Consider the following 12,858-nt stretch of genomic DNA (forward strand, 5'->3'; position numbering starts at 1 on the left):
TTTTGCTAATTAATCTTAATTAGAGGATAATTGAACATTTAATTACTCAGCACTCAGTCATGTTCCATTTTTATATAAGAATAAGGAAATTGTTGGCTTAAAATGCATGCGCAGTTTGTTTTTGGCTGCGTTCATTTCGTGCGGAGAAAAATAATACTTATGACGTTGGTCCTGGATTGCGGCACGTCGAACAACCCGTCGAACATCGTAGTGCCTTCACCAAAGTGATTGGTTATGGTCATACTTAGCACATTGAGGTTAAGTCAAGACACATTGACCATGCAGAAGGTTCAATTGATGCTATGCGCAATGTATCTTGCCCTTTCTTTCCGACTAGGCCAAGTAACTGGCAAAAACAAGTTGCGTCCACATATGTGGACGTTGCGCCTGAAGGGGATATATATATATATATATATATATATATATATATATATATATATATATATATATATATATATATATAATCACTGTTTGTTTATATATATGTGTGTTGTGTGTGTGTAAAATACCGCATGTACAGTGATTATCCCTAACGACACTTCCTTTAGTAAGAAGCAGTTTAGCATTTGTCTAGGGTTCACACGTGAAAAACAGTTTGTCTGCCTCACGTGTCACACGTAAGCTATACCGTGGCTCGCAAGAGACCTCTGACCTATGAAGCACTTTATTAAGTGTGCTAATAATACCTTCACATGATAATAACCGTTTTTTTTACTCTTAAATTTCGCTCATTTACGCTAGAATATTACGACAAGAGTTTTGTCGTTTACTTACTTTCTTTTCTATAGTTCCGAACTACAATTCCGCAATAACAAAGCCTGCAAAGAACATCTTTTCATCTAACCTTATTGCATTCATTTCAAATTTGATTCATAGGTGGTCTCAAAAACATATCAACTATGGCTTGTTCCCGGCTCTCTTGCAGTATGCAAAAACATCGCCTTTGAGATGTGTGGCTTCAAGTCAGGGACAGGTGTCGTCAGAGGCCTGAGTTGGGACAGTACATATTTCAACACTCACTTGTAGCTCTCTTTTCCCAACTTCAGGTGTTCCGTACACAGGCGGCTGCAGTGACGAGCAGAAAAAGACCTGCCGTCCAAGCGAATACTGCCTTGCGAAGAAGGAAAATGTGGTGTGTGAGTGCCCGATGCGTCAGCATCTAGTGAATGACGAGTGCACAAGTAAGCATATGTTTTTGGTTGTTTCGAAATCATTTTGCCGTGAAAACGAGCCGTTTTTGTAACGTGTGGACAGCGTAAAAAATACGAAATGCAGCATGTCTGATGCACTGAGAAGCCGCAGTAACCGCTGACGCTTAATTAATGATTGCTTCAATGTTCGATGTACTGTTTATTTTAGGTGATTGCGTCGACGACAAATGCCACGAAAACTTTACGGAATGTGGCGTCTATATGTGGAAACAAAACTGCTATTGTCCATGGAGAACAAGGAAGCCGCTCCCAAACGTGTCCATCAACGAATGCGTGCTGAGTGAGTGAATGCATGAAACAGGCTTACTTAAGGGGTTGTCTCAGATGTAGGAACGCCTGGACTGTGTTAAAATGAAAATATAAAAGGTACGAAATATGAGGAGGTCGATGAAGCATTATGTAGTTACTCTTCTGAACGTGAGCAAAAAAGTTAGGGAGTGAAAGAGGCGTTGAACGCTCGACTACGAGGCTGGGGGTAGCGAAAGAGAAACCGTGTAAAGAGGCGGCACGTGTCCTGAAAGACCATACGCTCTAGACATGCCTGAGTATATCTGTATGCCTCCTATGCTCCGTTTCATGCGTCAGCTGCAACGCTGTGGAAGCTAGCGAAGATTGTTGCAGTAGATCCGTTGGCACCAATAAATAGTTCAATGATTTTACCGCCCGTAATGTGATTATTTTTCTTCGTTTTTAGGATGAGTAATAAATGATGGTGCTTCGTGGCAGGGTTGCCAATGGTGGCTACTTTTCGCCAAATTGGCGAATTTGAGAGTCCCGTGGCGACCTAAAATTATGAATGGCGACATGGCGAATTTTTGGCGATTTTCAGCTTAGGTCTCCACTGAGTTATGCATCCTAAGTTCAGTGCCTTCCCAACGAATGAGCGCCACTATTCTCTGTATTTTTCTGGGTTTTGAGGTGCACATTACGCGCCGTTCTGTATGTCCGTCCTGTAACTCGTGTGTATCTCCTCAATTCATCTAGATGCTTCTAACTCAATTCATCTAGATTCATCTAAATGCTTCAGAGCTTCGCTAAAGTTTCGCTTCTGAAGGGGCTAGATGACGGGTTGGTCGTGTGTTCTGGCCATTTGTTCCGCCAAAGCTCCAACTATTCTGAATAGCTTGGCGGCCTATTCACCGCTGGAGTATCCCCTAATCGAGCTCGTATAGCGAAGATGGGCGGATACGCGGGTGTTCGTGCAATAAAAAATTATTTATTCAGGCATTTTCTACTGTTCTCGGTGAGCGTGTGCAATGAAAACAATTGCTCTATAACATTTTACAATGTCTACCTGATCAATTATAACGCACTGGATTGACGCAGGTAGATATAAGTGATTATATATGAAAGGGACAGTGGCGTCCGGTATCATATTAGTTCACACTGAAAGGTATAAGACTCACTAATGAACGATACCTGTAAGAAATCTGTCTTACTACTTTCAATAAACCTGTTAATCCTTTTTTTTATATATAAGGGGATGTAAAGCTGTCTACAAACAACGCCTTCGCGGTTTTCGCCTAAGGTTTACCACTCTTTTACCTTTGAAACGAGCGGACAGGGATGGAAGGATATCATGAGCGTTTTATCCTTTCATACTTGCGCCTCCGCGCACATCTTGCGGCTAGTCGGAGAACCAGGAGAACCTGGCATTGAGAAATGTCAAGATACTTTAAGGGCTTTGAATGGCACTGTATTCTACGGGGCTATACATCAGTGAAAATTCCTATTACTAGGATATGCCGCACACATCTAGAATGGCGACTTCTATGGCGAAATTTCTAAAAAAAAATGGCGACTTTTGGCGACTTTCTGCTCGTTGTTTCGCGACATTTACTCGAAAGTCAGTGGCAACCCTGCTTCGTGGCCTAGAAATAAACAAAGCCCGTTATTTATACGGTTGTCAATAGGTTGTTCTGGATCGCTTAGCGCCTCTTTGTTTTCAAATTATTTTTCTTCGTTTTTAGGGTGAGTAATAAATGATGATGCTTCGTGGCCTAGAAATAAACAAAGCCCGTTATTTATACGGTTGTCAATAGGTTGTTGTGGATCGCTTAACGCTTCTTTGTTTTCAAATTGGGGCCTTCGCGATCAATTCCGGTAGCGCGCAGCGGGAGCCAATCGCGGAGGCCACGTTTACAGCGACGAAATTGAAGCACGAGACGCGCGGACTTACACATTTTGCGGGCCGAACTTCTTGCATAGCTTCCACAACAGTGAAATATATTGCAAACAGTCACTGGGTGGAAATGACTCTACATGCTGTATGAGTCATACGTATACGGCACGCTTATTAATAATTCGTGCCAATTTTAGAAATGGTTAGCCGCCGTAATAACCAGGGAAAAACGGAGCTTTTAAACGCACGAAATGTAGGATTACTTTTTGCTAAAAAAATTGGAGAGTGCGACATTTCTAAAAAAATGCAGGTGTCGTAACACTCAACAAAACGCTACAGGATGATGTCAGGCCAAGGCTGTTATGGCAGTACGGGAGGCGATATGTAAAGGCTCTGATTAGCGGATCGTCTGGGTTTTGCGTATAAGAAGCTGCAGTTTGCTGCGATTAATGCGCATATTCATTAATGTAATCCATTCGATGGGACCTCGAGATATGATGCAAACCATGTGAATATCCTTCAGAGCTTTGGCCTACAGTATGAAGGATCCTATTTCACAGTCTTCGACAATGCACCCTAGGTCATTCCGTGCAGTCGAGTACTCACTCACTCGCTCAGAGCGCCTCTGAGCGGAACGCTCTCGTGTGTGTGTGTGGTTGTGATTGTTTTTTTTTCCTTATTTATTACTTATTTTCTCTCTCTCGCTTTCAACCCCCTATTCCCCAACCCCAGTGCAGGGTAGCATACCGGATACAAACTTCTGGTTAACCTCCCTGCCTTCCTCTGCTCTTTCTCTCTCTCTCGAGTACTCACTTATTACCTAGATGTTATAGGAGAATGAATAGTCATATTTAGACTGAATCGAATGCGGGTCGAACAGTGAAAAAGGTGAATAGAATAAACACGATGAGCTTTCAGCTTTCATATACGTGCGGTCTTTTGTTGGTAAATGTTACAGTATTGGAACATTAAGGTTGTTCAAGCGATGTTTAGTTGTTGTAAATTATTGAATCAATCTCTAGACCCTTTCGAAAGCGTTTAATGCTGAGCGTATGCCTTTTATCTTAAAGCTTGCTAGATATTCAAAATAAAAGAAATAGTTTACAACGTGTAAGTGATCCTATTCTATTGACGAATGCAGCTGATGCCTACAAGGCCTACACGGTATGCTGCACGTTCGAATGTCACCAGAAAATTTCTCACATCAGCATCGTTGTCAGTGCTTCCTTTATAGGGGTTTCGAAAGTTTTTGAATACCCATGCAACACAATGAACCAAAACACTGCTGGGTGCAAACCTTTAAGCCTAGTGTTAAGTAGCTACGAAATTTGAAAGCACCACGATGAAGACGCATTGTGAGCACTCTCCTGTAGAATATGGGCTACGATTGAGCCCATAAAAATGTCTTTTTTGGATGTTTTATTATTTTGGTTGCGGGATATTTTGAATTATGGAGAGCGTTTTCTTTCTCGACGATCACTTGCGGCTCTTCAGGCGAATTATATCTAACGCAAAATGCTGCAACCATTCTGTGCCTTGCTCCAGGCATTTTTGAGGTACGTTGCGAGTTCAAAAACACGGTGGATACAGTGAAACGTTTTTTTTTTTTTTTCTGCTGTTCTCTGGGGCGGCGCTGCCGTTATATAAAGGCCTAATAATTTTTAATGACTCTGCGCAGATCACGACCGGCTTATGAAGAGCAATTTTAAGATAACTGAGAGCTTCAGTTGACAAACGATCCGGTTACCCATTACCCGACACGCAAGTGGTGAACAAGCGTAGTTTCGCTGATTAGACTTCGGCAGCTATTCGCAGGCACCTTCTCTGAATGGGCAAACGTGTGGTTAAATGTGTGGGAGCAACAACGGCGGGTAGGAGGCGAAATAAAGGGCTAGGAGGGTAATGACTCTGTGGCTCTCCTGTACGATTTGTTATCCTGCAAGTATGGAAACAGAGCCAAAGAGACAGAGAGAGAGAAAGAAACAAAACTAAGAGTTTGTATGAATCGAGTGTAAGCAATTGCGGTGTGCGCAAGTGTCACGGCATGCAGGCCTATCGCATTCAGGATATGTAGAAAATAATTTCCTCTTGCTTTCAGCCTGAAATATGTGTAGCTGAGGCTGACCGCATTCCTAATCATGTGATTTCTTTTTCAGACGAGTATTACTATACGGTGTCATTCACCCCGAACATCTCACTCGATTCTCGCAGCTGCGACTCGTATGCGGCCCGTGTTCTGGACGCGGTAAGAAATTAGCTGCGATAGTCACTGCATTTTTTCCAACGTGCCACTTTTAGCTCATTGCCAGTACAATAGCATTTTTGTTAGAAGAAAAAGAAAGGTTGATGCTTGGCATTGACTGGCGGTAATGTTAGTGTACCATGTTTCCTCGCGGGCTTTATTTCTGCGGCATTGCGTATATATTAATGTTGCATTTCTCAAAACATGTCTTAAATACTTTCGACCTTAAACACTTTCGATCTCAGGCCGCCGGTGCACACCCCAATATGGGCCTAGTAAGCGTCCTTAATGAATAGCAAATATATATATATATTTCAGTCTTTTCATTTCCACCAGGATGTAATCACACGTTCTAGCCAGTTGTCGGTCCCTTTAAGGTATATATATATATATATATATATATATATATATATATATATATATATATATATATATATATATATATATATATATATATATATAATGAGAATTCTAGCCAGTTTCACGCCGTGAAAGCCATCGGTTGTTGCCCCTTTCATTCGCTTTCTTCAAGTGTATTCTTTCGTTTCGCCCCTTAATCATCCATCATAGACATGATCCCCCTTTCGTTACACTACACTCATTATCCTTCAGTATTACGTAAGCTTCACCACGTGGCCCACCTTTCAGTACACTCTTTGAATCGCCCGGCTCACGTAAGCTTTCACGTGACCTTATTTTTCTCTCCTCTCGTAAACCCTTCCTTATCCCTACGGTCACGTGACCACGCCAACGATGCCGACGGCACATGGTCCGCATAAACAGTTTCGCTGTAATATGAAACAGCGCGACACAGGACGAAGGATGAAGCAGGACAGAGCACTGATCTGTCAAGAAATACTTCATCAACGACCATGCCATACGTACTGACTGTGATATTCAGCATTACATGGCTTCCGCTGCAATTATTTTTTTTTACATTTGTCAGCTTACGTTTACGCTGAGTACATTGCACGTACGTGCGCCACAATTACTCCCTCTTTTTACACAAAACAGATCGCTTGTGTCAGTCACTAATAATTGTTGGGGTTTCACTTCCCGAAACCACGGTTTGATTATCAGAGACGCCGTAGTGGATGGCTCCGGAAATTTTGACCATCTGGTGTTCTTTAACGTCCACATAAATCTAAGTACACGGGCCTCAAACATTTTCGCCTCCACCGAAAATGCGGCCGCCGCGGCCGAGATTCGATCCCACGACGTGCGGGTGTGTCAGTCACTGCGTTTATTTCAGTAATACACGAGGGCATTTCTCAGTGTTTGTTTGGTGAAGGCAAACAATGTGCGAGTTTTCGATTCGTTGTATTCTTTATTTTGCAGATAAGGACCAGTATCGGAAACGATGTTTTTAAAGTTGAGATACTGAACTGCACGTGAGTAAGATTACCTTTATCGAATCAGTTTTTCGAATTGCGGGAAGAAAATAAACGTACATTGAGCAATGAAACTCTTAAATCTAGTAATCAATCCTCGAGGTCGTGCTGCTTGGTGATGACTTAAGCTAGAATCTTAAAGTGAATGACTGGAGCGAGCAGAACAGACAGTTCACGTAAAATAATGTTTCAAAATCTATTTAGCCAGATTGACCCTGGTTTGACAACTCCCGTTTTTCTTTCATTTAGAGCTTCAACTTTCGGATATTCCTATAGGGATTTTTACGCCGTGAATTCACGATTGATCCAAAGGGACCATCCTGCTTAACGTGATTCCTATACTGTAGTTGTTCTTATTTCCCATCGTTCGAAGGTGTTTCATTATTATTCTGATACCGCTCATACCAAATGTATCCATTCCCCAAAACTTGTAAGCGAAGGTTTATTTACAAGCTCGCTGAGCCTCGTCCACCTCGTGTCCTGGCCGATCCCGAACAGTGGATTTGAGCGATCTGGGCGAGCGAAGCAAGTAAACACTTCGGTGTGTTTTCATTGGTCATGCCCGAGGTTTTGCTATGCTTAAACTGCACTTTATCCAAAGGGGGATAGCCACTAGAGTATACAACACCAAATTTGCGCCCGATATCCGACACATAGAATAGTCTACAATGTTCGGGCATGAGGCAAACAGAATCATTTGTGTATGTATAATACCGGTTCCACCCGGGCCCTTTTTGATCGTGAATGGTTGATGTTTGCGCCAAACTAAATCGGGATTAGTCCGCGTAGCAGCGATCAAGACAACCGATCCTGATCGGCTCTAATCGCGATCGAAAGTGCCCGTGTGACACCGGAATGTGAGTGAACTTTCCATAGCGGTGGCTCACTCGTTCGTGGATGATTTTCTGCTGTGCACATCACGAGGTTGGGCGCTTTCAATTCAGACAACTTTCTTCTAAATTATGAATGCAGCAGTCCCGTAACAACAAGGGGGGGGGTGCGGGCTAGTGGCCCGGGACACCCCCGCCCGACATTCTGATGGAGGTGGGTGTTTTACCAAAAATAAATGATAAAAAGAGGTGTTTTTCTCAAGTAGTCAAGGTTTTCAGCAAGTCCCCTCCCCCCCACCGAAGAAATTTCCTGGCTACGGGCCTCGAATGCAAAGCTGCGTTTGTGACAGTATTTGAAATATCTAAAGAAAAAGCAGTGATGACACTGAATCTCGAGCCTCTATGTTAGCTGTGTATTCTGTGAGCTGTCTAATCCAGCTGATTATCTTATCCTGCAATTTACAGACATGACATTAAAGCAAGGCTCATAGCGTCGAAACCGCTGTCAAAGCACGTGATCAAGAGGCTTCAAGCGTGCGAGCATCCTGTCGATGACCTGTGCATGCTGTATCCGAAGTTGCCGATCAAGAAAGGCTCTGCAACAGGTGTGATTTTTTTTATTTTTTCGAACACTACCTTGTTTGCAAATTTTCATTTGTAAAAAGAGCTAACTTTCTCAGTGATGTTTTTTATTTCTTATAATTAACGACCCCTACTCAAGAACAACTAATGCATAATTAAAATATTTCCAAAAGAAAACATGTCAGCTTTATTCATAACCCTTAACGGTCTAAGCTCCGTAACAGGGCTCCTTAAACACAGTGACTCCCCTTGGATTGCGGAAAAAAATCTTATTTACGGACAAATCTTTTTCAGCTAATAAACGGACACTATTATGTTGACCGATCGCGCATCTTCGCGGCTGCAACCGGTTATGGCACTCGTCATAAGCAATCTCTAGCAATAACCCCTTTGTCACGGCAGAACAACTGCTTCAAATATATTTCTTTCTCAGAAGTTGTAGTATATTGTAAGAACGTGTTCGGTGGAATTGTAACAAAATATTTTTAGTATTATAATTTACAGTAGATGTTGGCTTTCTTCCTGGCACTGGCTACTCCTTTTCCCAAGACCAACGATAGTTAAGCAACAATAAAAAAAATAAAAAATACAAGATGGAATCATAGTAGGCAGTTCGAACTTCCTAACGAAGTCATTTCACAATACCATCCATAATTAAACCTTTTTTCCTCAACCTCCAGTAGTAGTTTATCTTGAATGTGATGCTAAGTTCATTATACGCTCCTGTATTGATTCCTGTCGTGTTAAGTTTTATTGTGTGATCTTGTGCTCGAATTCTTTGGATCACTGTGCTGCACTGCCAAAGTGTACACTTCCCTGTATTTTGTTTTAGTGTTTGCCAATCTCTGAAACCCCACGAATGTAAATCCACTCTTATAAAACCGTCGGTGAGGGTTGCAGCATATGTAAATGAAATGAAACAAAATAAAATAAAGATCGCTAAGTTCCACATACGCCCAAACAAATGCACTGAAGCGACACTTACAGTTCCGTAAACAAGGTAATGTGTCAGGCAAAACGACACGCAAGGCCTGCACATACCTACGAGATAAAATACGCAAGCAATGCATAATAAAAACAACCCTTTATCGCGTTTCAAGTACGCCTTCATGATTTAGAGCTGACTCATTACACGTGCATTTTCCATTATCTTCAAGCATGTATATTTTTATTCTAATGTTCATTTTCAGCAGTAGTGCTCGCAATAACTTTCTCTTGCCTTTCGGTTCTCACGCTGCAAAGATTCTGTATTATAACGCGGGATATATGACTAATTTATTATTATTAATTAATACCTCCAAACGCTTGCAGAAATCGAAGAAGAGAACCTTTGCGACAGTATCCTCAAGACGCAGGAAAATGGATACAAGGGTCAGAACAAGTGCGTCAAGGTCGATAACTTTTTCTGGTTCCAGTGCGCTGACGGTTACAGAGCAGTTGATGAGATCACACGAGGTCGCCTACGCCGCTCCGTGTGCGAAGGTGAGCAGCGCCTATCTTCTTTTTTTTTTTCAGAACAAGCTTTCATGCTTTATCTGCAGGAAACGTAACTAAAAAAGAAACATCTTAGAGCAGCTATTTTAGCAATCAAATATGTATTAATAAACGTCTTCTTGCAGCCGATGCAATCGTACTCTGCTTGAATGATGACCCGAAAGACGCGGGTTCGATCCCAGCCGCGGCGGTCCCATTTCGATGGAAGCCAAATGCTAGTGGTCCGTGTATTTAGATTTAGGTGCACGTTAAAGAACCCCAGGTGGTCGAAATTTGCGGAGCCCTCCACTACAGCGTGCCTCACAATCATATCGTGGTTTTTGGCACGTAAAACCCCAGCAGTTATTACCATTACGTATTGAGGGGATTACATTTCATGGGCATTGTAAGAGATATTACATGGAAACAGAAATCCTGAAACTAAATCTTCCTTATTTTGGTAATGTCATGGGGGCTTCCATTTCAATAAAGCGTGAATAGAGGCTATCTATAAGAGAACAGCGAACGGGGCACCTCGTTCATGATGTGTCGCGATGAAAATCCTAAGGCCACAAGAAAATGCGTCGGCGAGTGTGGAGAACCCTGACGAAGACAGGTATTCTTGTCGAATCGTTATATATTGCTTGTTCAACGTTTTTAATAGCGGAGCTGCTTAAGCTCCTGGATGGGCCGCGTAGCGTTAGCAAAAAGTATCATCATCATGAAGGGCCTCTACCTTATATGGCATCTCGCGTCGCCTAGCGCCTGGCGCAGCTGCGCCTAGCGCGTGCAACACAATAACTCGGTCGGCGCACTGTCTTCATGCTTTTGTTCATCCTAGGATTGGATTGACTATAAATAAAGACAGTTTGCGCTTGGCGACGTACATTTCAGACATGGGGTTATAGTGCATTTTTCTGTATCGCCTGGTAATCTGGCGGATAATAAGGCCTGTGGGTAGCACAATCATTCAGGTTGACACTTTGGATATTAAGTGTAGCGTACCTTCGATGCGTGCGCGTTTGAATAAAACAAAGGAGAAGCACAGAACATATAACCGGAGAGATAGAAAGAAAAAGATAGAAAAAGATAACGCCATATCCACGAAATGAATGATGACTGAGGAGCTGGCTCGGAGATAATTGGATAAACCGTGAATGCCCCGTACAATTCCTCTACTGTCATATAAAGACTTCACACGTTGTTATATTAAGGATTGCGGTCAGGTTGTTGTCGAACCACAAGCGGTCGCAGACCTTGCAGCTGTGGCCGAACGTGTGATCGAGGAAATCGTGCTTGAAGCGCGCGTCGGTGCCACTAACTTCAGGTAGCGACCGCTTTCGGCGCTTGGCCGCTCCATCCCGCACCGTACCTCTTCGAGGTTCTCTTGTCGCGGCTTCCACGCTGCTTCGGCTTCGCGGGCTTGTATCTCGGGGTCCGCATAACGCTGACGTCTCTCTGCGGTCTCGCGAGCTCTCACCGCAGGGTCTTGGCGGCGAGCCCGCGTTGCTGCTGCCTTGCGAGCCCTCCGCTCCGGCGCCTTGTCTTCTTCGTTCATATTATTAGTATCGAAGCGCACTGACTAATGACTGTCGAAAGAGAGGGGAAGCGCGCAATTGTGGCCCTCTTGCGGTCTCCTATCAAACTAGGGCACGCGCCGGAGTGGAGCGAGCACGCTACAGTTGGCTATGCTATATGTGGTTTTACCTGCGTTAATATCATCGTCAAGGCGCTCAAACAACAAGAGGAAGAAGACTTCTCTTTCGCGCGAGCGTGCGCATGCTACAGTTGGCTATGCGGTATGTGGTTTTGCCTGCGTTAATATCATCATCAATTGAAGAACAAGAGGAAGAAGACTTCTCTTTCGCGCGAGCTGCGCCTGTAGCGGTCGCCTCTGGAACTAAGGTTACGGCGCGGGATTTCGCCCCAGCTTAAGAACCTGGCGAGCCAGCTCCTTAATGAAAATTGAAACTGACCGAGAGATAATTAGAAAGGGAAGAAACATAGAAAGCGAGACGTAGAAAAAAACAGACTAGAAAAGACATATAAAAACAGAGAGAAACGAAACGAAAAAGGGGAAGAAAGACAAGAATAAAGAAGAGAATTAGTGCAGCTTGCACTAAGCCGCGCAAGGCTGGGTCACAGCATAGCTGGTGGGCACCTATAGATGCATGGTGCTGGCTTGGCTCGGCTTATGCCCTCTCACCTCTCTTTCCCATTCCTTGCTATTCTATTTATAAATGGTTGTGCATGCTCTTTCTTTTCTGTCTTTGGTGTATCTGTTCCTTTCTATCTCCTTCTTTGTCTGTCTTTTTCTCACTTTATCCCCTTCCTTTCTGTCCATTTTTCTCTATCTTTCTATGAGTCTCGCTCTCTTTCTTTCTTTCTCTCCATGTACACGTTCTCGTCTCCTCCTCCTTTCCCTCCTCGTCACCCTCACGTCTGTCCTCCTCACCCTATCTTCCCTTTGCCACCTCCTTGCTATACTCTACTATACAAGGCTATGCTGCGCTCTGTTAGCTTGCTGCAGAGCCCACTGGTTAAGACGCTCGCCTTCGGATGCTGGGTACACGGGTTCAGATCGCGCCTCAATAAGAATTTTGTAGCGTTAGCTACACTGGCCTAGCCGAGCCAGTTTCGCGTGGCTCTTCAAGAGCCGCGCTGCGCATGCGCGAGGATCAGTGATGTCACACAGCTGGCGCATCGGAGCCGGCACCTCCCGCGCACTCCGCCGCAGCCGCGCGCGACTCGCTGCTGCCGGTCTGCGCTTTCCAGAGGAGTGACGTCGTAGCCGAGGTAGACGCACTGGCGCCGGTGCGCGCTTCGCTGTGCATTCGCCTTCGCTGTGCAGTCGCCGTCTGACACTGCGCTGGAGCCGCTTGATAGCGCCTCTGACTGGCGTTTGCCAGTGTGGCTTAGCCATGGAGAAGGAGAGCGCAAATGCTACTCAACTGCTACTCTGTATTCCATGGGAAAACAATGGGGGGGGGGGGGGGGGCACGGGCCC

General features: G+C 44.0%; 1 protein-coding gene across 1 annotated transcript in view; it reads left to right on the plus strand.

Moving 5' to 3' along the window:
- Positions 1 to 12,858, plus strand: part of LOC119393451 (glycoprotein antigen BM86) — a 47,764-nt gene that overhangs the window by 26,637 nt on the left and 8,269 nt on the right. The window contains exons 8-13 of the mRNA XM_037660477.2: positions 1,047 to 1,181; positions 1,360 to 1,491; positions 5,490 to 5,578; positions 6,914 to 6,966; positions 8,262 to 8,401; positions 9,690 to 9,860. Of these exons, the coding sequence (XP_037516405.1) occupies positions 1,047 to 1,181; positions 1,360 to 1,491; positions 5,490 to 5,578; positions 6,914 to 6,966; positions 8,262 to 8,401; positions 9,690 to 9,860 (720 nt within the window). The remainder of the gene's footprint in view (positions 1 to 1,046; positions 1,182 to 1,359; positions 1,492 to 5,489; positions 5,579 to 6,913; positions 6,967 to 8,261; positions 8,402 to 9,689; positions 9,861 to 12,858) is intronic.

Source organism: Rhipicephalus sanguineus, chromosome 5, assembly GCF_013339695.2.
Source record: "Rhipicephalus sanguineus isolate Rsan-2018 chromosome 5, BIME_Rsan_1.4, whole genome shotgun sequence".
Lineage (NCBI taxonomy): Eukaryota > Metazoa > Arthropoda > Arachnida > Ixodida > Ixodidae > Rhipicephalus > Rhipicephalus sanguineus.